This window comes from Triticum urartu, chromosome 7A (genome assembly GCF_056163025.1).
Source record: "Triticum urartu cultivar PI428250 chromosome 7A, HENAU_Tu73, whole genome shotgun sequence".
NCBI classification, from domain to species: Eukaryota; Viridiplantae; Streptophyta; class Magnoliopsida; order Poales; family Poaceae; genus Triticum; species Triticum urartu.
In genome coordinates, this window is record NC_141879.1 from 153088137 (window position 1) to 153110978 (window position 22842).

Consider the following 22842-nt stretch of genomic DNA (forward strand, 5'->3'; position numbering starts at 1 on the left):
TTAGCTTAGCACCCGATCGTTTAGTATGTTGCTATTGCTTTCTTCATGACTTATACATGTTCCTATGACTATGAGATTATGCAACTCCCGTTTACCGGAGGAACACTTTGTGTGCTACCAAACGTCACAACGTAACTGGGTGATTATAAAGGAGCTCTACAGGTGTCTCCAAAGGTAAATGTTGGGTTGGCTTATTTCGAGATTAGGATTTGTCACTCCGATTGTCGGAGAGGTATCTCTGGGCCCTCTCGGTAATGCACATCACATAAGCCTTGCAAGCATTGCAACTTATGAGTTAGTTGCGAGATGATGTATTACGAAACGAGTAAAGAGACTTGCCGGTAACGAGATTGAACTAGGTATTGAGATACCGACGATCGAATCTCGGGCAAGTAACATACCGATGACAAAGGGAACAACGTATGTTGTTATGCGGTCTGACCGATAAAGATCTTCGTAGAATATGTGGGAGCCAATATGAGCATCCACGTTCCGCTATTGGTTATTGACCGGAGACATGTCTCGGTCATGTCTACATTGTTCTCGAACCCGCAGGGTCCGCACGCTTAAGGTTTCGATGACAGTTATATTATGAGTTTATGAGTTTTGATGTACCGAAGTTAGTTCGGAGTCCCGGATGTGATCACGGACATGACGAGGAATCTCGAAATGGTCGAGACATAAAGATTGATATATTGGACGGCTATATTCGGACACCGGAAGTGTTCCGGATGATTTCGGAGAAAACCGGAGTGCCGGAGGGTTACCGGAACCCCCCCGGGAAAAGTAATGGGCCTTATGGGCCCTAGTGGAGAGAGAGAGGGGCGGCCAGGGTGGGCCGCGCGCCCCCTCCCCCTCAGGTCCGAATTGGACTAGGAGAGGGGGGCGGCGCTCCCCTTTCCTTCTCCCTCTCCCCCTTCCTTTCCCCCTCCTAGTAGGAGTAGGAAAGAGGGGAGTCCTACTCCTACTAGGAGGAGGACTCCTCCTTGGCACGCCCTAGGGCCGGCCGGCCTCCTCCCCTTGCTCCTTTATATACGGGGGCAGGGGGCACTCCTAGACACACAAGTTGATCCACGTGATCGTTTTCTTAGCCGTGTGCGGTGCCCCCTTCCACCATACTCCTCGATAATATTGTAGCGGTGCTTAGGCGAAGCCCTGCGATGGTAGAACATCAAGATCGTCACCACGCTGTCGTGCTGACGGAACTCTTCCCCGACACTTTGCTGGATCGGAAACCGGGGATCGTCATCGAGCTGAACGTGTGCTAAAACTCAGAGGTGCCGTAGTTTCGGTGCTTGATCGGTCGGGCCGTGAAGACGTACGACTACATCAACCGCGTTGTCATAACGCTTCCGCTGTCGGTCTACGAGGGTACGTAGATCACACTCTCCCCTCTCGTTGCTATGCATCACCATGATCTTGCGTGTGCGTAGGAATTTTTTTGAAATTACTACGTTGCCCAACAGTATATTCCGCCTTTATAAGACACAGAGTGTCAAACCTAGAGTTTGATCCCTGGTGGCCCGGGGGTAACACTGCCCTCCTAAGCATTCAATCACAGGTTGGCTATCATGCCATGACATCTTTTGAATTGGTTAAATGGTGTTTGATTCCTGAAAACATAATATTTTTTTCCAAGAGGTTAGAATCAATGTAAATTTTACCGCGATGCATAGTGCAAGTAAATCATTGGAAAAGGTTCATATGGATTACAATTCTCCACATCAAAAAATCTAATTAGGAAGATATTAATCTCAAGGAGTACAATACTCCTATTCTCTTTGGAAAAACATTTCCTTGAAGACCGAGTGATCAACACATCTATATCTATACACATATAAAATTAACTAACTTATAGAATGTACAAACAAATGGGAGTAGGACATTTTGGAGACACAGCTCTATGGAGGCCTTAATTTTAAATATTTCAAATTCAAACTTTTTAGTTTCAAAAAATTCTGAAAAATACACATGTACTCCCTCCGTCCCATAATATAAGAGCGTTTTTGACAATAGTGTAGTGTTAAAAACACTTTTATATTATGGGACAGAGGGAGTACTATACAAGGAAGTAATGTGTATGTATGTAAAATTTCAGGAGGAAATACCTTGAATTGTGAGCTGCACACAAAAAGATCATGGACTTTGAGGATGAACACTACATATGCCAAAAAGCCCCCGATTTTGTGTGTGTAGATCTTATTTTAACTATTTCAACTTGAAAATTTACATACATGTACATTATGTCCCTAGGTATATGTGTACTTTTTTGGGAATTTTTAGAAACTGAAAAGTTTGAATTTCGAAGTTTTCAAATTAAGTCCCCCATCAGTCTCCATTCGGCATTTTCGAACAAATGGATGCTAATTGGTCAATGCTGTTAAGTAGCCATAAAATGATTATAGGCATGTCTAAGCATTACTTCAGCAGCAAGGCAGCAAGGCAGCGCATGCAAGACGGTGAAGATGCCATGGAAATATGCCAGCAGACCTGCTGCATAGCAGGTGCTCAGAAACGCCAAAGTCCAAACGTCAATTCCGGTAGACAAGACGCGCGGACTCACGTAGGATCCAGCACACTCCCTTGCGGTCCAAGTTATAATCGGCAGTAAACATTGGCCGGCGAGGGCCATCAAACAAGGAATAATCCTATTGTACGAATGAGTAAGAAGTATATTTGGTGAGAAGCTTCCGGGTTTGGATTTTTGCATGCGTACGCGCCACCGGGCTGCGGTGCAACTTCATGGACTGGACGTGCATGGATTAGTGTCGTTGCCATCCAGGCAGGTGACATGTATCCACCTCAGGAGGCAGTGCATATACAAACCCATCGTATGTTTCCAAGGCCAACGGCATTGAAATGTGGACACTCCATCTTGTTTCCCATCGACGTCGACACGTACCGTACGCGTACGCGTACGAGATTTTGGTCAGACTGTCGTGGCTTTGTACGCGTGTGGCTAGCGTGTGATCATTAGTTTTTGTTATCTTCCCCTGGGTGGCGTGCTGCCCTTTCCTTTGTTTCGCTTTGGTAAATCCTAAGTGTTGCACGCTCATGTATAGCTGGATAGTATTGTCTGATCGATCGAATTCATTTCAGGATGATTCGGACTGCCGTGGCTGCTTTTAAAAAAAATATAACTGTGCTGGTTTTGTCAACTAACCGGGTAGAAACAGGCTAGGACTTTTGGAACAGCTAGGCTTTGAATCTCCCGGGCATATACGTGGTAAATAATGCAGTAAGGCACTGTACATTACAACATGCTTACTGGAGTTGCTTTGACAAAATTAAATCAGTGAATCTTTTTAAGCATTGGTGCTTATTTGTGGAGGATAAACGCATCATTAGACACCTATATTGTAGGAATGGACATTGCTGCTTTCAAAAAACATGATTTACTCCCTCCGTCCCAAAATGTAGTGTCAAAAAGCGTCTTACATAATTGAACGGAGGGAGTATTTTTTCAGCATCTTCCTAAGTACCTAGCATTGTACAAGGTCTCAGGGCATCTCCAAGGCCGACCCTCAAACCGCTCGCATACGCCCGGACCGCACGGTCCGGACAAGTTGTGTCATCCAACGCTGGCATCTATCGATCCGCTCGATGGTCCGAATGCACTTTCTCTCGCAAACCGGAGACAAGCTAGAAGGGGGCTTTGCGGGCGTTCGAACAACATCCACGCCCGCGTTTGACCGCCCTGGCCCACCAAAAACCCCATCCCTCGCCCATGCAAGCTTCCCGCTTGGTGCTAACTGCCCGCATTCATGCCGCTGGAGAGCGGGCACTCCGCATTGACGCCGGCGCAGAACGGACGCGACCTCTCACTGGCGTCGACATTGAATGTTGGGAAATGTAGTAGAAAACAAAAAAAATCCCGCACCTACGCACACTCAAGATCAATATGAAGATGCATAACGGGTTGAGATCACGATCGTTACCGTGTTGCAGCAGAAGAAGAACATGTCGGTGTAGATCGTACTTGGAGTCCCTCGGACAGTCGATGAACGAGCCCGCGAACCGCCCACGAACAATCCCTCGATCAAAAGACCGAAAGCCGACCTCTCTACTTGGTTGCAAATGTGCAACCTTCACAATCTGACAACGCTTCACCGTCCAAAGCTAATCGTCACTGGAGAATTAGAGGAAGGAGATTAGAACCACACTAGGCTTCTAATTATGAGGATTAGAGAATTAGTCTAGCTCTAATTAGATCAACTAGAACTAGAGGGACTAGAGGAGGCTCCAAACTTGTGCGTCTCAGTAGAGCAAAAAACCCTAGTATTAAATTAAGGGGAGAGGGAGAGGGTAGCCACCAAGGAGGGAAGGAGCCTCATTGGGGCGCCGGCCAGAGGGAAGGACTCCAACTCCTTCCCCGGTCTAATTCGGCCTCCATAAGGGGGGTGGGGGCCCCTCAGTTGGCCCAAGTTTTCTTCTCCGGTTTGGCCCTTTAAGGCCCGTTTGTATATTTCCAGACCCTTTTATATATAATTTAACAGCCCTAAAGACATTTTCCACCTATATATATTAATTATTGGTAATACCCGGTATTATCTGATACTCTCTGAAACCCGAACGCTTCCAGATCCTCTCGAAACTATTCAAAATATTAATGAAGCAATTCACAAATATGTTCTCATCACTCCTGTTCTACTAACACTCAACAGGTCGTGATTGCCTTAAGCTTGTGACCCCATAGGTTTGGTAACTCATATACATGAACGAAACCCCTTTGTTCAATGACCCACAGCGGAACCGTGGACATCCATATCGATCCCTACGAGCACATGAATGATATTCGAGTGAACCTTTGGTTATCATGTGATATTCCCTTTTCTTCGCGATACTTCACAAAGCCCGGGATGCATCGGTATCCTCTTGAGTCATCACATGCTCACTATACTGTCATCCTCTTACCGGTTTTATTCTTCTTTCTCGTTATTGTGTTCCGGCATCCCCGTGACGAAGTCACCTGCGTCTGTCCAAGGGCGCCGCCCGCTGCACACCCTGCTAAACACACCTCCTCGCCGCATTGATACGACCAGAGGCTACCCGCCTTCCTGATGGAAATATGCCCTAGAGGCAATAATAAAGTTGTTATTATTATATTTTCTTATTCATGATAAAGGTTTATTATTCATGCTAGAATTGTATTGACTGAAAACTTAAAATACATGTGTGGATACATAAACAAATACCGTGTCCCTAGTGAGCCTCTACTAGACTAGCTCGTTGATCAAAGATGGTTAAGGTTTCCTAACCATGGACATGTGTTGTCAGTTGATAACGGGATAACATCATTAGGAGAATGATATGATGGACGAAGACCCATCCGTTAGCTTAGCATATGACGTTCCGTTTATTGCTACTGCTTTCTTGATGTCAAATACATATTCCTTCGACCATGAGATCATACAACTCCCGGATACCAGAGGAATACCTTGTGTGTTATCAAATCACAATGTAACTGGGTGATCATAAAGATGCTCTACAGGTATCTCCGAAGGTGTTTGTTGGGTTGGCGTGAATCGAGAGTGGGATTTGTCACTCCATATAACGGAGAGGTATCTCTGGGCCCTCTTGGTAATACACATCACAAGAAGCTTGCAAGCGAAGTGACTAAGGAGTTAGTTTCAAGATGATGTATTATGGAACAAGTAAAGATACTTGTCGGTGACGAGATTGAACTAGGTATGAAGATACCGACGATCGAATCTCGGGCAAGTAACATACTGACGGACAAAGAGAACTGAAGGAAATATGCCCTAGAGGCAATAATAAAGTTGTTATTTATATTTCCTTATATCATGATAAATGTTTATTATTCATGCTAGAATTGTATTAACCGGAAACTTAGTACATGTGTGAATACATAGACAAAATGAGTGTCACTAGTATGCCTCTACTTGACTAGCTCGTTAATCAAAGATGGTTAAGTTTCCTAGCCATGGACAAGAGTTGTCATTTGATGAATGTGATCACATCATTAGAGAATGATGTGATTGACTTGACCCATCTGTTAGCTTAGCACTATGACCGTTTAGTTTATTGCTATTGCTTTCTCCATGACTTATACATGTTCCTGTGACTATGAGATTATGCAACTCCCGAATACCGGAGGAACACTTATTGTGCTATCAAACGTCACAACGTAACTGGGTGACTATAAAGATGCTCTACAGGTGTCTCTGATGGTGTTTATTGAGTTGTCATAGATCGAGATTAGGATTTGTCACACGTGTATCGGAGAGGTATCTTTGGGACCTCTCGGTAATGCACATCACTATAAGCCTTGCAAGCAATGTGACTAATGAGTTAGTTGCGGGATGATGCATTACAGAACGAGTAAAGAGACTTGTCGGTAACGAGATTGAACTAGGTATTGAGATACCGACGATCGAATCTTGGGCAAGTAACATACCGACGACAAAGGGAACAACATATGTTGTTATTCGGTTTGACCGATAAAGATCTTCATAGAATATGTAGGAACCAATATGAGCATCTATGTTCCGCTATTGGTTATTGACCGTAAGTGAGTCTCGGTCATGTCTACATAGTTCTCAAACCCGTAGGGTCCGCACGCTTAACGTTCAATGACGATCGGTATTATGAGTTTATGTGTTTTGATGTATCGAAGGTAGTTCGGAGTCCCGGATGTGATCACGGACATGACGAGGAGTCTCGAAATGGTTGAGACAGAAAGATCGATATATTGGAAGGCTATGTTTGGACACCGGAACGGTTCCGGATAAGTTCAGGCATTTACCGGAGTACCGGGAGGTTACCGGAACCCCCCGGGGGCTTAATGAGCCTACATGAGCTTTAGTGGAAGAGAGAGGAGAAGGCCAAGAGGAGGGATGTGCCCCCAAGCCCAATCCGAATTGGGAGGGGGGCCGGCCCCCCTTTCCTTCCTCCCCTCTCTCCCTTCCTTCCCCCTCCTAGTAGGACTAGGAAAGGGGGGAACCTAACCAAGGTGGCCTGCCGGCCCCCTCCTCCACCCCTTTATATACGGGGGAGGGGGGCACCCCATAGACACACACGTTGATTGTTTAGCCGTGTGCGGTGCCCCCCTCCATAGATTTCCACCTCGGTTATATCATTGTAGTGCTTAGGCGAAGCCCTGCGTCGGTAACTTCATCATCACGCCGTCGTGCTGACGAAACTCTTCCTCGGCCTCAGCTGGATCAAGGGTATGAGGGACGTCACCAAGCTGAACGTGTGCAAATCGCGGAGGTGCCGCGCGTTCGGTACTTGATTGGTTGGATTGCGAAGATGTTCGACTAGATCAACCGCGTTTCATAACGCTTCCGCTTTCAGTCTACGAGGGTATGTAGACATACTCTCCCCCTCTCGTTGCTATGCATCTCTATCGGGGGGATGGACCCCGGGCAGGCAACGGAACCTGGATCCTCTTCAAAAACAATGGGGTTGGCACCGCCCCTCAATACCGGCACGTGCTTGGCCGGGTCGCTCGACCCGGCCAAGCCCCGCAAGCCGACCAGACTAGCTGACCCGGCAAGACACGTCACCTCGGCCCCAACAACTAGCGCAAGACAGCTGAACCCGGCACGACCAAAGCCTCCTCAACAAGCCAGTGCCACCCATGGCGTGCTACGCAATCCAACCGCGGGTCAACTCCCGTCCCATCTAGGCCGTATGATGGGGAAAAGACTTCAATCAATGATGACCGAGGGAACATTGCCCCGCCTATGCCTCTGGTCAGCGGGTACGTAGCAACAGTGCCCCTCACCTACCCGCTGACCAGGGACGGCGTGGCTACAGTGCCCCCGCCTTCATCGCTGACAACAGCATGCAGCAACCTGATGGAGAGCACTGTACGCGACTCGACTCGGCCACACCCTGACGATCGACAAGACGGTGCACAGTCCCCCTAGGCATGCGGGGCCCGCACCTAGGGGAACCCGGCGAACCACAAGCCCTCAGCGGGACCCATCTCGGGTCCCCAGATACCGACAATACGGACCCACCGACTTGTAACATTACCATTGTACCCCCGGGGGGTTGGACTATAAAACCCCCCGAGAGCCCATGATCATGGACAACAGATCATCATCTCCCCGAAAAGCAAGCATAGGACTAGCCTCAAAACAGCAACACCGGAGAGAAGGAGCATCCCAAGCCTTGGCCAGCTTCCTTCCTCCCACATACAGCCCAGGAGCAACATTGTACTATCAATCATACAACTACACTCGGCAGGACTAGGGGTATTATCTCTCCGGAGAGCCTCAAACCTGGGTATGTCCGGCGTCCCGCGCCCGCTCATGCCAACCTCGCCTCTAGAGTCCACCAGCGCCCTCGAGCCTCCTCCTCTCTTTAGCCATCCCTTGGCATCTGCCGTGCGCCCACCACGACAATTGGCGCCCACCGTGGGGCAGCTCGAGGAGCTGGCCGGGAGCATGCTTCAGACGGGGCCCTTCTCCTACATCGACGAGTCCGTCGCGCTGGTGGACGATGTCGTCGGCGCGCTTGCCGCCTCCTTCGCCGCGCTGCACATCTCCGATGCGATCGCGGCTGATGAGTACCCCAGCGAGGTGCTCAGCTACTCCGACTCTCCCCTCTCCCTCGGCGCTGGAGTTTTCGCCGAGGCAGCGGACGTTCATGTGGAGGTCTTCATCACCGGCGACGGCGCCTCTCCTTGTCGAGCAAGACGAGGAGGGCTGCCGAAGCCAGGGCCACAGCGGATCGGATCGAGCCATCTGATCCGTTGCACGCCGCGATGCAGAGCCTCCGCATCCCCATCGGCACCAACGTAAACACCACCAACATCGCTGAGGCCCGAACCCAGCTCGAGGAAAGGCGCCAACAGATGCTGGACCTGCCCGAGACGCTCGCCGCCACTCAGCGTCACTTGGACTCCGCTCAGCTGGAAGGCGATGCCGCCTACGGATTCACGCCCGCCGTGGCCGGGCCAAGCCGGGTCACCGATGTGCGTGCCCGGGGAGGAGCGATCAGCCGGGCCCTCGGTGCCGTCCCAATCATCTACGAGACCCCAGCGAAGAACATGCGCGCTGCCCAGGCAGCCGCAGCCGGCCTGGACCAGCTCGCGGGTGAAGAGCTGAAAGAGCGCATCGGGCGGATGCATGAAGTCCTCCACGCCACCAATACCCAGCAGGACCGCCTCAACCAGCTCACCAAGCCGGCGGGATCCGGCTTCGCCCGCCTTGGCGTGTCCGGCGAACTTCTGCACACCGCTTCCTCGCCCCCCCGGCGAGGCGCACTCCGGCCGAGCCCGGATTCGACGCGACCCGGCCGCTACAGCCGCCGATGGATTGGGCGACGAGCCCGTCCTAGGGATCCAGCGCGGAACCGACCAGCATGGCCGGCGTCCGGCTCCAACCGACCCGGCCCCCCGTGGCCTGGCCCCAAGTCGACTCGGCCCGCGCGCCATCGACGATGCCGACGCTTGCCACCGCCTCGATCGGCTCGCCCGCTCCTTGGAGATGGAGGAGACCGGCGCTATCGGGCCGGCGTGCTTCGGCATGCGCATCCGGGAGGAGCCTTTCCCCAAAGGTTTCATGTTCCCCCGTGACACCCCCAAGTACAACGAGATGGTGAAGCCAGAAGACTGGCTCACCGACTACACCACGACCATTGGCATCACTGGTGCCAATCGTTGTCTCGCCGTGCGCTACGCACCGCTCATGCTCCAAGCGTCGGCCCGCACATGGTTGAATAGCCTGCCGATGGGCAGCATCAACACGTGGGTGGACTTCGAGGAAGCCTTCATCCGCAACTTCACGAGGACCTACAAGCGACCCGGCCGCCCTAGCCAGCTCGCCATGTGCGTGCAGGGGCCTACGGAGACCGGTCGCGAGTACCTCGCACGCTAGACCGAGCTCCGGAATAGCTGCGAGGGCGTCCATGAAGTCCAGGCGATCCAGTACTTCGTCAATGGGTGCTGAGACAGCACCCTCCTCAAGCACAAGCTCTTACGCTCCGAGCCGGCCACCATGGTCGCGCTCATGGTGACGGCGTACAAGTACGCCAACACCGACTCCGCCATGAAGATCCAGGTGGCGCTGGATGAAGCCGGCAAGGCGAAGCCGGTTCCCCCTCCGAAGCCGGCCGGCGAAAGCAGCCGGTAGCAGCATCACCAGAACAACAAGCGCAAGGCCGACCAGCCAGCGCCGCGTCATGACAACCGGCTCGTCGCGGCCACCGAGCCCGCGGCGGACCCGACGGCTAAGCACCGACAAATCGGCAAGATGGCGTGGCAACCCTCCATGAGCTTCGAGCAGATGCTCGATGCCCCCTGCAAGCACCACAGCAGCGCAAGACCCTCCACGCACACGCTTCGGCAGTGCGCCATCACCAAACGCATCATGAGGGGCGATGCCCCGCCCCCTCTGGCTCCGGCTCTAGGCGCGGGACAGCCGCCTCTGCCTCCACAGCCGCCTCCCGCTGGCGGCGCGATGCGCGACGACGCCTACCCGGACCAGAACGCGGCCTATGTCGTCTTTACCAGCCTCGGCGATGACAAGCGCAGCGAGCGCCTCCTTCGGTAGGAGGTGAACACCATCGTCCCGGCCAAGCCGGAGTTCATGCATTGGTCGGATTGCCCGATCACCTGGACCCGGGAGGATCACCCGGTAGTCATGCCGAGTCCGGGTGGTTACGCCCTCGTCCTCAAGCCCACCATCATCGCGCGACGCACATGCAAGTTCTCCCAAGTCCTCATCGACGGCGGCAGCAGCATCAACATCCTCTACCGCGACACGATGACCAAGCTCGGCCTCAAGGCCGAGGACTTGGAGCCGACCCAAACGATCTTCCACGGCATCGTGCCCGACCTCTCCTGCTCCCCCATTAGCCGGGTCCGGCTAGACGTCCTGTTCGGTGACAGCAGCCACTTCCGGCATGAACCGATCTGGTTCGAGGTGGTGGACCTGTCCAGCGCGTATCACGCGTTGCTGGGCCGGCTCGCGCTCGCCAAGTTCATGGAGGTTCCCCACTACATGTACCTGAAGATGAAGATGCCGGGTCCCAAGGGCCTCATCACCATCACCGGCGATTACCGCAAGTCCCTGGAGTGCGCCCGAGACGGCGCCAAGTTGGCCGAGTCGCTGGTCATTGCCGAGGAGCGGCGCCAGCTCGAACGGATCGTCGCTCTGGCAGGCGAGGCCTCCGCCGGGTCGATCCCGACCCCGGACCCGGCCGACGAGGCCGCCTTCAAGCCCTCCAAGGAGACCAAGAAAGTGAAGCTCAACCCAGAAGACCCCAGCTGCAGCAAGTACGTTGTCGTAGGCGCCCGCCTCGACAGCAAATAGGAAGGCGAGCTCGTCGACTTCCTCCGTGAGAATCGGGATATCTTCGCATGGACCCCCAAGGACATGTCGGGTATCCCGAGGAAGTACGCCGAGCACAAACTTCACGTTTGCAAGGACGCCAAGCCTGTCCGTCAACCCCTACGACGATTTTCCGAAGAAAAGAGAAGAACCATTGGTGAAGAGGTCGCCAAGCTTTTGGCGGCCGACTTCATAATGGAAGTGTTTCACCCCGAGTGGCTGGCCAATCCAGTCCTTGTCCTGAAGAAGAACAAGACCTGGCGCATGTGTATCGACTACACCAGCCTCAACAAGGCCTGTCCCAAGGATCCGTTCGCCCTCCCGCGGATCGACCAAGTCATCGACTCGACCGCCGGGTGTGAGCTCCTATCCTTCCTGGACGCTTACTCCGGCTACCACCAGATCAAGCTGGACCCGGACGACGCCCTGAAGACGTCCTTCATCACGCCCTTTGGGGCGTATTGCTACATCACCATGTTGTTCAGCTTGAAGAACGCCGGCACCACCTTCCAGCGCTGCATGCAGAAATGCCTGCTGCCGCAACCCGGCCGCAATATCCACGCATACGTGGATGACATCGTGGTGAAGACCAAGCAGCACCTCACGCTCCTCGACGATTTTAAGGAAACATTCGCCAACCTCCGCGAATACAAGGTCAAGCTTAACCCGGAAAAATGCGTCTTCGGCGTCCCGGCTGGAAAGCTACTCGGTTTCCTCGTCTCAGAACGCGGCATTGAGGCGAACCCGGAGAAGATCAAGGCCATCGAGCGCATGCGCAAGCCGGCTCGGCTGCGCGATGTCCAGAAGTTCACCGGATGCTTGGCCTCGGTCAGCCGGTTTCTAAGCCGGCTGGGCGAGAGGGCGCTGGCCCTGTACCAGCTGATGAAGAAGATGAGCCCGTTCGAATGGAACGGCAAGGCAAACGAGGCTTTCCAAGACCTCAAGCGCATGCTCTCCACCGCACCAGTCCTGGTCGCGCCGACCGATAAGGAGCCACTGTTGCTCTACATAGCCGCGACCTCGCGGGCGGTCAGCACGGTGCTGGTGGTCGAGCGACTAGAGAAGGGCAAGATCCAAGCCATCCAGCGCCCAGTCTACTACCTGAGCGAGGTGCTCTCCATCTCCAAGCAGAATTACCCGCACTACCAGAAGATGTGTTACGGCATGTACTTCTCCGCCAAGAAGCTGAAGCAGTATTTCCAAGAGCACGTTATCACCGTGGTCAGCACGGTGCCTATCGGAGAAATCATCGGGTGCCGGGATGCCTCTGGCCGGGTTGCCAAGTGGGTGATCCAGCTAGCCGGCCACAGCATCCTCTACGAGCCCCGCACCACGATCAAGTCTCAAGCCCTGGCCGACTTCCTCATCGACTGGACCGAGACCCAGTACTTGCCGCCGCCTCCCGACTCGACGTATTGGCGCATGCACTTCAACGGGTCCAAGATGCGACTCGGCTTGTGGGTTGGCATCATACTGTCGTCCCCGAAGGGCGACTGGCTCCGCTACGCGCTCTAGATCCACTTCGCCGCCTCCAACAATGTCGCCGAGTACGAAGGCCTTGTGCACGGCCTCCGGCTTGCCAAGGAACTCGGCATCCGGCGCATCCTGTGCTATGGCGACTCGGACCTGGTAGTGCAGCAGTGCTCCGGCGAATGGGACGCTCACGACTCTAACATGGCAAGCTACCGCTTCCTCGTCCAGAAGCTGTCCGGATCCTTTGAGGGCTACGAGTTCCTCCACGTCCCGCGCGCGGAGAACGAAGCAGCCGACACGCTCGCCAAGATCGCCTCGTCTTGCCAAGCCATCCCGTCCGGCGTCTCCCTCGAGCACCTGCGCAAGCCGTCCGTCAAGCCATCGCCGGGCTCCGAGTCCATCCATGTTCCAGACGACCCGACCGCACCTCAACCCGGCCCGGGGACTGCTGAACCCGGCCCGGGGACTGCTGAACCCAGCCCAGAGGCTGCTCAGCGCGACTCAGCCACCATCGGCCTGGACCCGACCGTCGCCTTCCCCGACCCGGGGGCTGCCCAACCCGGCTCGGGGGCTGCCGACTCGGAACCCACCCTGGTGGCCGTCTTCGCCGTGGTTACGGCTCCATCTTGGGCCCTCCCAATATCGGAATTTTTGGAGAATGGGGTTCTCCCCATGGACGAGACCGAAGCTCGACAAGTGCAGCGCCGGGCGTCCGCCTACAGCATCATCAACAATGAGCTCGTCAAGCGCAGCTCCACCGGCGTGTTCCAGCGCTGCGTCGAGCAGGAACGGGGCATCGACATCCTCCGCGACATACATCAGGGCGAGTGCGGGCACCACGCTGCATCATGATCCCTGGTGGCCAAGGCGTTCCGCCACGGTTTCTACTGGCCCACGGCCCTCCAAGATGCCGAGTTGCTCGTCCTCAAGTGTGAGGGATGCCAGCGCTTCAGCAAACGCAGCCACCAGCCGGTGTCAGCACTCCGCACCATACCGATCGCCTGGCCCTTTGCGGTCTAGGGACTCGACATGGTGGGACCCTTCAAAACCGCTCGAGGCGGGATGACACACTTGCTGGTGGCAATGGACAAATTCATCAAGTGGATCGAGGCAAGACCAATCAAGAAACTCGACGGGCCAACAACCGTCTGGTTCATCAAGGACATAGCGGTGCGCTACGGCATGCCGAAAAGCATCATCGCCGACAACGACACCAACTTCGCCAAGGGCGCGCTCGAGCAATACTGCTCCGTCTCTGGCATCCGCCTCGACCTGGCCTCCGTTGCGCATCCGCAGTCCAACGGGCAGGTCGAGCGGGCCAATGGACTCATCCTGTCCGGCATCAAGCCGCGACTCGTCGAGCCACGCATCCGCTAACCCGGCAGCTGGCTTGACGAGTTGCCAGCCTTTCTCTAGAGTCTACGCACCACACCGAATCGGTCGACTGGGTTCACCCCGTTCTTCCTCGTCTATGGAGCCGAAGCCGTCACCCTGACCGACGTCGAGTTCAACTCGCCGCGCATCGCGATGTACACCGAAGCCGAAGCCAGAGAAGCCCGCGAAGATGGCGTTGACCTACTCGAAGAAGCACACCTCCTGGCGCTCAGTCGCTCGGCCATCTATCAGCAAGGCCTGAGGCACTACCACAACAAGAAGATCAAGCCCCTCGCGTTCCGCGAGGGCGACCTCGTCCTCCGACTCGTCCAAGAGCAGGCAGGACAACACAAGCTGTCCCCTCCATGGGAGGGCCCATTCATCGTGAGCAAGGCCTTGCGCGACCGCAACGCCTACTACCATCGACGCACGGAAGTCAAGGAAGCGCAAGAAGGACACCGCCGGTGAAGAAACGACCTGGCCATGGAACACGGAACTCCTCCGCCCGTTTTACAGTTAGCCGCACGAGCGTATGTATAGTCGCCTTTTGTAAACGCATGAAACCATGGGGTCCACGAACGAGACTCGAGGGCTGCCTTTTGTCGACCAATTTATTGTGTCCCTATTTTCTTGCATCACTATACCACTGAACCCGGCCACCGGTCCGACTCGCTCGACCCGAGGGCTCGGGGGCTGGCCGACTCGGTCGCCACCCAGCCGCCTTACTTGGTGATTCGTGATAAAGCTAGGATGCCACGGTCCCCCACTTCGCCCTAAAGCCACAGATCCAGCTTTGGCTGTCGGCTGGCAAGCACAACGGGCCAAAACTCCTTTACGCTTCATACACTAAGTCAAAGGCTGCTGGGTCGATCAACCCGGCCCACCATTCATCAAATGAACAGCCGCACGACCGGCTGCTCGCCAACCAGCTTCGCCCGATTGCCGCCAGCCGGCCCAGTGGGTGCTTTGCTCGCGCTCAATGTTTCGAGGGACCCAAGTCCTGCGCGCTCCTCTCAAAGAACCGAGCTCCTTGTCATGGACCGGAGCCTCGGCAGTCTGACTCGCGGGGGGAGGTTTGAGAAAGGAAAAGCGCATGAAATCGGTCCAAAAAATGGAAGGCAAAAAGCAAAAGCACCCACGACATCCACACAAGTATTTAAATAAAGGCCCACGACCCAAGTTCATTACACCCTAAAACCCCCAGTGGGTGGGTGGACCTGCTATTTAACAAATTTTACAAAGTGTCTCAGGCATCTCCAGCGCCACGCCGTGACATCGACGGCTCTCCCCTGGCGGCCTCCGGGTCCAGCATGGCGCCGATGTCCTCCTCAGCACCCGCGTCACAGTAGACGCCCATCTCCTCCGAGCTCCCCTCCGGATCATGGAGGAGCAAGCCGTAGTCATCGCCGTCCACGGCCCTGCCGTCTTCCGTCCGCTCTGGATGGAACTCGTCGTGGAAGGCGAACTTGGTGATGTAGCTGGCCCGGGAGGCGATCCGGCCGGCTTGCTCGTGCAAGAGCTGCTCCGAGCCGGCCCGCTGGCCCATCAACGCATCCAGCTGCAGGTCCGGAAGCCAGGACAGCGCGAACCAGAGCGCCATCTCAGCACCAGCACGAGCGGCGGAGACGCGCCACTCGCCAAGCCGGTCTGGACCCACCTCCAACCAACGCGCCAGGCGCGAGAAGCTGCTCGGTTGGACGGAGTCCGGCCATGGGGCCGCCATCATTGCGGTGCCGGCATGGGACAGCCGCCCCAACTGCGTTCCCAGGATCTGCAGGCGGGCCTCAGCGGCGGCAATGATCTCCGGGAAGGTCCAGGCCACCCGCGGATCCGTCCCGGACCCAACGACGTCGGTCGGGTCGCGTTGATAGCATACGGCTTCCTCCGCCAGCCGCTGCGTCTTCGGGAAGGCCCCTGCCGCAAAGGAAGAAGCGAGTTAGAAGAAGAATAACAAGGAAGAAAGGCCGGTCCCGACCCGGCAAACGGCAAGAAAAAGCACTTACTAGAGAAGGACTCTTCCAGGTGCTGCGCCTCAAGCAACGTACCACGCCGTTCCCGCTCGATGGCGCGGTCGCGCTCGTTGAGCGCCTTCTCCAGATCGGCCGCCTTGGCAAGGGCCGCCTTCATCTCGGCGTCCTTGTCTTCGGCTGCCTTCTCGGCCGCCTCGCGGTGGCGGGCCTCGTCCTGACGGGCCCCCTCAGCCGTGGTGACCCGCCCTCGCAGGCGGTCCACCTCGGCCTGGAGCCGGCCCTTGTCGTGGGCCAGCTGGCCGCGCTGCTGGTCCGCTTCCACCAGGGCCTGCTGCGCCTCTGCTACCTTGGCGGCTTCCGCCTTAAGGTGCTCCACCTAGGCCTCGAGGCGGCTCTTGTGACCTACCAGCTGCTCATGCAGTCAGTTGGCCTCGTCGAGAGACCGCCGAGCCGCGACCGCCTCCGCCCTCGCCTGCGCCGCCAAGACGGCTGGTGTCGGCAACAAGCCGGTCATAGTGATGACTGGCCCGGAGTAGACGAGTCCGCCAGGACAACATCTCGGCTGCGAAAAAGAAGGACTCAGCAGAAGAAAAAAGCAAGACTTAATATTTGGCCCAACTATTACACAGTTGGCCCGAATCTCGGGGCCTACACCCAGTGGGTGCGCTAGCGCGCCCCCCACTACAAAAGAGCACAAGAATACCCGCGGCGACACGGAGGTCCTCCTCCTTGGCGGCAAGCTGCTCCACGAGCTCCCGGTGCTTGCCCAGGAGACGATTGTAGGCGGCGACCCTGAAAGCGTCAAGATGCTGAAGAAAGCAGAAATTAGAACAAGGCCAACACTCTAAAGATTCGACCCAACTACTACGTAGTTGGCCCGAACCTCGGGGGCTACACCCAGTGGGTGCGTTGGCGCCCCCCCACAAAGAAGAGATTACAAGAAGACTTACCAGAACGACGCACTCCAGGTTGCGTGTCCGCTCCACCTCGGCCTGGGCGAAGGCCTCGAGCCATTCCGTCCGGCCTCGCAGGCGGCGACTGACGGCGTCCAGAGCCGCCTCCTCTTGGGTCTGAGGCCCGAAGACAACGGTGCCCTGCTCCGCGCTGGCTGTGGCACGACAGCTCGGCGTCCTCCCTGCCGGGGCACCAAGGTGTACTCCCCGCTGGCCGCTCGCGAGGCGGCCAGCACCTCCTCCGACGCCCCTCCCGGCGCCGACGACGACCCGGATGCCGGGACGCGCTGCGTCGCCGTCTCCGGCCCAGCTGTCGGGGCGGCCTCCGACACTGCTGCCCGTGGTGCCTCCTTCGAAGCCGGCGGCGCCTCCGACACCGCCGTCCGCAGTGTCTCTTCCAAAACGCCGCCGCCTCCACCACCATCAGTCCCCGCTCGCTCGACCACGTCAGCCCGCGGCAGGGTGTCATCCGCCACCTCCACGACCACCCGGTCGGGGATCACCACCTCAGCCCGGCCTCCATGGCCGCGCTCCCTCACCAATGACGGCTCAAAGACTGTCACCGCCACCACCGTGCCCTCTGGCATCTCGCGCCAGGCCGGCTCCGTGCCGGCTCGTGCCCATGCCGCCGCCGCGTCGGTCCAAGCCCGGACCGATGACGCCTTCAGCTCCACCTCGGACCGGTTCCTGTCCCTCCAGGCCAAGGCTTCGTCCTCGTTCGGATCCAGGCCGAGGTCCGAGTTGGCTCGTCCCTCCACCTCAGCCTGGTCGACGAGTTCGGACTGGCTCCTGCGGAACTCGACCCCTTCGGCGGACGCGGCTTCCGCCGCCGCCCTCGCCAGCGCGATTGGCGACCTGAAGAAGAAGACAAAATGAGCGGAAAAGAAACAAGACTAGCTCAAGAAAACAAAAGCTGAGCACAAACGAGAGATGAAGCTTACCCCGCCAAGACCGGGACCGGGGTTGGCCCCCCCCCCGTGCCCGCCACCACACTTCCTCTTGGCTGGCCTCCCGGCCCCGGCCGGGTCCGCCATGCGCTTCGGGGCCTGGGGTCACGGCGCGACACTGTCTTTCCCATGCGGGCGGCTCGGCGCCACCCCATGCGAGGACCTGGCTCCGCCTGCGTCGCCGCCTCCCCCGCCCAACGCCGCTACACCGACAACTGGCGTCAGCACCGACCGTCCCGTGCCACGGTCAGCAATTCAAGACACATGAAGAAAAACACGAGACTTGCCCGCGCGACGCCCAGCGCCGGCGTCGGACTCGGCCTCCTCCTCCCCGCCATGAGCCGCGGGCTCCCCTGGCGCCACCTGCGACGAGGCCAAGGAGTAAGGATGCCGAATCGCATTCAGAAGTACCACCCGCGTCACGTCAGGGCGGATGAGAAGGTGCGCGGCGGCAAAGTAAGAAGACCGGACACTCACCTGCGGCGCCGGGTTCGACTGGCTGTACGGCACCTTGCCGAACCGCCAGTCCTCCCGAAGGTTGGCCTTGGAGATGTCATTCACGCCGCGCGCGATCTTCTCCACGGACAGCCACGTCGACCCCATGCGGTTGGGGTGTTGAAGGCCGACCATTTCGCCGACGAGGCAGGAGCGCCCCTGAAGCGGAAGGACCCGACACCTGACAAACGCGGCGAGAAGGTCGGTGCTGGTGAGCCCCTCCTGCGTCCTCATCACCGTCACCCGCTCGCGGAGATTGACGATCTCCTGCAACGGGCGCCTGGGCGAGTAGCCCCAGTTCGTCTTCGCCCGCGGTGGTGCGATGGCGAAGGCCGGAAGGTTGATGCGATCCGAACCAAGGTTGCGGACGTAGAAGAAGGAGTTTTGCCACTTCTTGGCAGAATCCTCCAGCAGGATCTTGGGGAAATCCGCCCCCGACCACTTCGAGATGACGGCAGCGCCGCAATCGGCGAACTCCCCGGCCGACGGGCCCTGCTGCTTCAAGGAGAAGAAGCGCGCCCAGAGGTTGATCGTAGGCTCGACCCCCAGGTACTCCTCGCAAAGGGTGACGAAGCCGGAGAGCTGGACGATGGCTCCGGCGCCAAGATGATGCGGCTGGAGCCCGAAGAACTCCAAGAATGTGCAGAATAAGGCACTCGCCGGCAGCCCGAATCCGCGCTCGAAGTGCATGAGGAAGACCACGCACTCCTGCCCCTCGGGTCGAGGCCTCTGCTCGCCGCGCGGCAGGCGGACGCCGACGCCCGTCTCCCGCGGCAGGCGCCGCGTCGCCTGGAGTTGGGTGATGTCCTTAGAGGTGACGTTCGAGCCCATCCAGGAGCCCGATGGCAGCGACATGATCAAAGGAAGGAGAAGAAGAAGGAAGATGGACGGCGAAGGAGTTCTGCTCGGAGCAGCGGGCGCCGCAGTGCGTCTGTTGCAAAGAGCGGAGCGAGAGCAAAGGGACAGGAGGGCGCGAGCGAGAATAATGTCCGCCGCCCCTGCCCCCCAATTTATAACCCTCGGTTTGAATGTGGGGAAGTGGGATCGTCTGCACGCACCCATTCCACTACCCTGCAATAAGTGCGCACGTACACGTGCAGTAACTGCCCGGGGAAGAGCAACCGGCCCCCGGACGCCGCAATAAATCCGCGCGCTTGGGCCGAAGGCGCGCGGTGGCAGGCCCCAGCCCGTCGCCCGGTCCCGTCACGCGTGTGGCCCGTCAGGCCCCTCCGACTTCCGGGCACCACGTGGCGCCCGCGCGAAGCCCGAGGGATTGCCCAAGATTCGGTGGACTTCTCGGTCCCCGCCACGGCCGGAATGCCATGATCCGGTTTCCGAGAAAACCGACACACAATGGGTGTTGCTGGACCCGGCGCTCGCATAATCCACCTTGCTTAAGGGGGAAACTGCGAAGGCCCACTCATCCGAAGACGGCGGACCTTCACAGCTTTGGGGACTACTGTCGGGGGGATGGACCCCGGGCAGGCAACGGAACCCGGCTCCTCTTCAAAAACAACGGGGTTGGTACCGCCCTCAATACCGGCACGTGCTTGGCCGTGTCGCTCAACCCGACCAAGCCCCACAAGCCGGCCAGACTAGTCGACCCGGCAAGACACGTTGACTCGGCCCCAACAACTAGCGCAAGACAGCCGAACCCGGCACGACCAAAGCCTCCTCAATAAGCCAGTGCCACCCGTGGCGTGCTACACAATCCAACTGTGGGTCAACTCCCGTCCCATCCAGGCCGTATGATGGGGACAAGATGATGTCTACTACACAACCTTCTTCTTGTAGACGTTGTTGGGCCTCCAAGTGCAGAGGTTTGTAGGACAGTAGCAAATTTCCCTCAAGTGGATGACCTAAGGTTTATCAATCCGTGGGAGGCGTAGGATGAAGATGGTCTCTCTCAAGCAACCCTGCAACCAAATAACAAAGAGTCTCTTGTGTCCCCAACACACCCAATACAATGGTAAATTGTATAGGTGCACTAGTTCGGCGAAGAGATGGTGATACAAGTGGTATATGGATGGTAGATATAGGTTTTTGTAATCTGAAAATATAAAACCAGCAAGGTAACTATTGATAAAAGTGAGCGTAAACGGTATTGCAATGCGTTGAAACAAGGCCTAGGGTTTATACTTTCGCTAGTGAAAGTTCCCTCAACAATAATAGCATAATTGGATCACATAACTATCCCTCAACATGCAACAAAGAGTCACTCCAAAGTCACTAATAGCGGAGAACAAACGAAGAGATTATGGTAGGGTACGAAACCACCTCAAAGTTATTCTTTCCAATCAATCCGTTGGGCTATTCCTATAAGTGTCATAAACAGCCCTAGAGTTCGTACTAGAATAACACCTTAAGACACAAATCAACCAAAACCCTAATGTCACCTAGATACTCCAATGTCACCTCAAGTATCCGTGGGTATGATTATACGATATGCATCACACAATCTCAGATTCATCTATTCAACCAACACATAGAACCTCAAAGAGTGCCCCAAAGTTTCTACTGGAGAATCACGACGAAAATGTGTGCCAACCCCTATGCATAAGTTCATGGGTGGAACCAGCAAGTTGGTCACCAAAACATACATCAAGTGAATCACGTGATATCCCATTGTCACCACAGATATGCACGACAAGACATACATCAAGTGTTCTCAAATCTTTAAAGACTCAATACGATAAGATAACTTCAAAGGGGAAACTCAATCCATTACAAGAGAGTAGAGGGGGAGGAGAAACATAAGATCCAACTATAATAGCAAAGCTCGCGATACATCAAGATCGTGCCAAATCAAGAACACGAGAGAGAGAGAGAGATCAAACACATAGCTACTGGTACATATCCTCAGCCCCAAGGGAGAGCTACTCCCTCCTCGTCATGGAGAGCATTGGGATGATGAAGATAGCCACCGGAGAGGGATTCCCCCTCCGGCAGGGTGCCGGAACGGGTCTAGATTGGCTTTCGGTGGCTATGGAGGCTTCTGGCGGCGGAACTCTCAATCTATTGTGCTCTTCGGTAATTTTAGGGTATATGGAGATATATAGGTGGAAGAAGTACATCAGGGGGGCCACGAGGGGCCCACGAGGGTGGAGGGCGCGCCCCCCTGCCTCGTGGCCTCCTCGTTGCTTCCCTTATGTGGACTCCAAGTCTCCCGGGTTGCTTTCCTTCCAAAAATAAGTTCCGTGAAGTTTCAGGTCAATTGGACTCCGTTTGATTTTCCTTTTCTGCGATACTCTTAAACATGGAAAAAACAGAAACTGGCACTCGACTCTAGGTTAATAGGTTAGTCCCAAAAATAATATAAAAGTGTATAATAAAGCCCATAAACATCCAAAGTTGATAATATAATAGCATGGAACAATCAAAAATTATAGATACGTTGGAGACGTATCAGCATCCCCAAGCTTAATTCCTGCTCGTCCTTGAGTAGGTAAATGATAAAAACAGATTTTTTGATGTGGAATGCTACCTAGCATATTTCTCTAAGTAATTCTTATTTATTGTGGCAATAATATTCAGATCCATAAGATTCAAGACAAAAGTTTAATATTGACATAAAAATAACAATACTTCAAGCATACTAACTAAGCAATCATGTCTTCTCAAAATAACATGGCCAAAGAAAGCTATCCCTACAAAATCATATAGTCTGGCTATGCTCCATCTTCACCACACAAAGTATTTAAATCATGCACAACCCCGATGACAAGCCAAGCCATTGTTTCATACTTTTGATGTTCTCAAACTTATTTAATCTTCACGCAATACATGAGCGTGAGCCATGGATATAGCACTATAGGTGGAATAGAAGGGTGGTTGTGGAGAAGACAAAAAGGGAGAAGATAGTCTCACATCAACTAGGCGTATCAACGGGCTATGGAGATGCCCATCAATAGATATCAATGTGAGTGAGTAGGGATTGACATGCAACGGATGCACTAGAGCTATAAGTATACGAAAGCACAACAAAAGAAACTAGTGGGTGTGCATCCAACTCACTTGCTCACGAAGACCTACGGCATTTTGAGGAAGCCCATCATTGGAATATACAAGCCAAGTTCTATAATGAAAATTTCCCACTAGTATATGAAAGTGACAACATAGGAGACTCTCTATCATGAAGATCATGGTGCTACTTTGAAGCACAAGTGTGGTAAAAGGATAGTAGCATTGCCCCTTCTCTCTTTTTCTCTCATTTTTTTATTTTTTATTTGGGCCTTCTCTTTTTTATGGCCTCTTTTCTCTTTTTTTATTTGGGCTTCTTTGGCCTCTTCTATTTATTTATTTTCGTCCGGAGTCTTGCTACGTC

The 22842-nt window shown here is 55.2% G+C and overlaps 2 protein-coding genes across 2 annotated transcripts; both read left to right on the plus strand.

Moving 5' to 3' along the window:
- The first annotated feature begins 10616 nt into the window (after window positions 1-10616).
- On the plus strand, window positions 10617-11288 carry LOC147958696 (uncharacterized). The gene has a single exon (XM_087532253.1). The coding sequence runs from the start codon at window positions 10617-10619 to the stop codon at window positions 11286-11288; it is 672 nt and encodes a 223-aa protein (XP_087388379.1).
- Window positions 11289-12980: 1692 nt separating this feature from the next.
- Window positions 12981-13631, plus strand: LOC147958697 (uncharacterized). The gene has a single exon (XM_087532254.1). It carries the CDS (start codon window positions 12981-12983, stop codon window positions 13629-13631), a length of 651 nt encoding a protein of 216 aa, XP_087388380.1.
- Window positions 13632-22842: the final 9211 nt, after the last annotated feature.

Coding starts and splice junctions, on each gene's coding strand:
- LOC147958697 (XM_087532254.1), top strand. CDS start 12,981: ATGGCAAGCTACCGCTTCCTCGTCCAGAAGCTGTCCGGATCCTTTGAG.
- LOC147958696 (XM_087532253.1), top strand. CDS start 10,617: ATGCCGAGTCCGGGTGGTTACGCCCTCGTCCTCAAGCCCACCATCATC.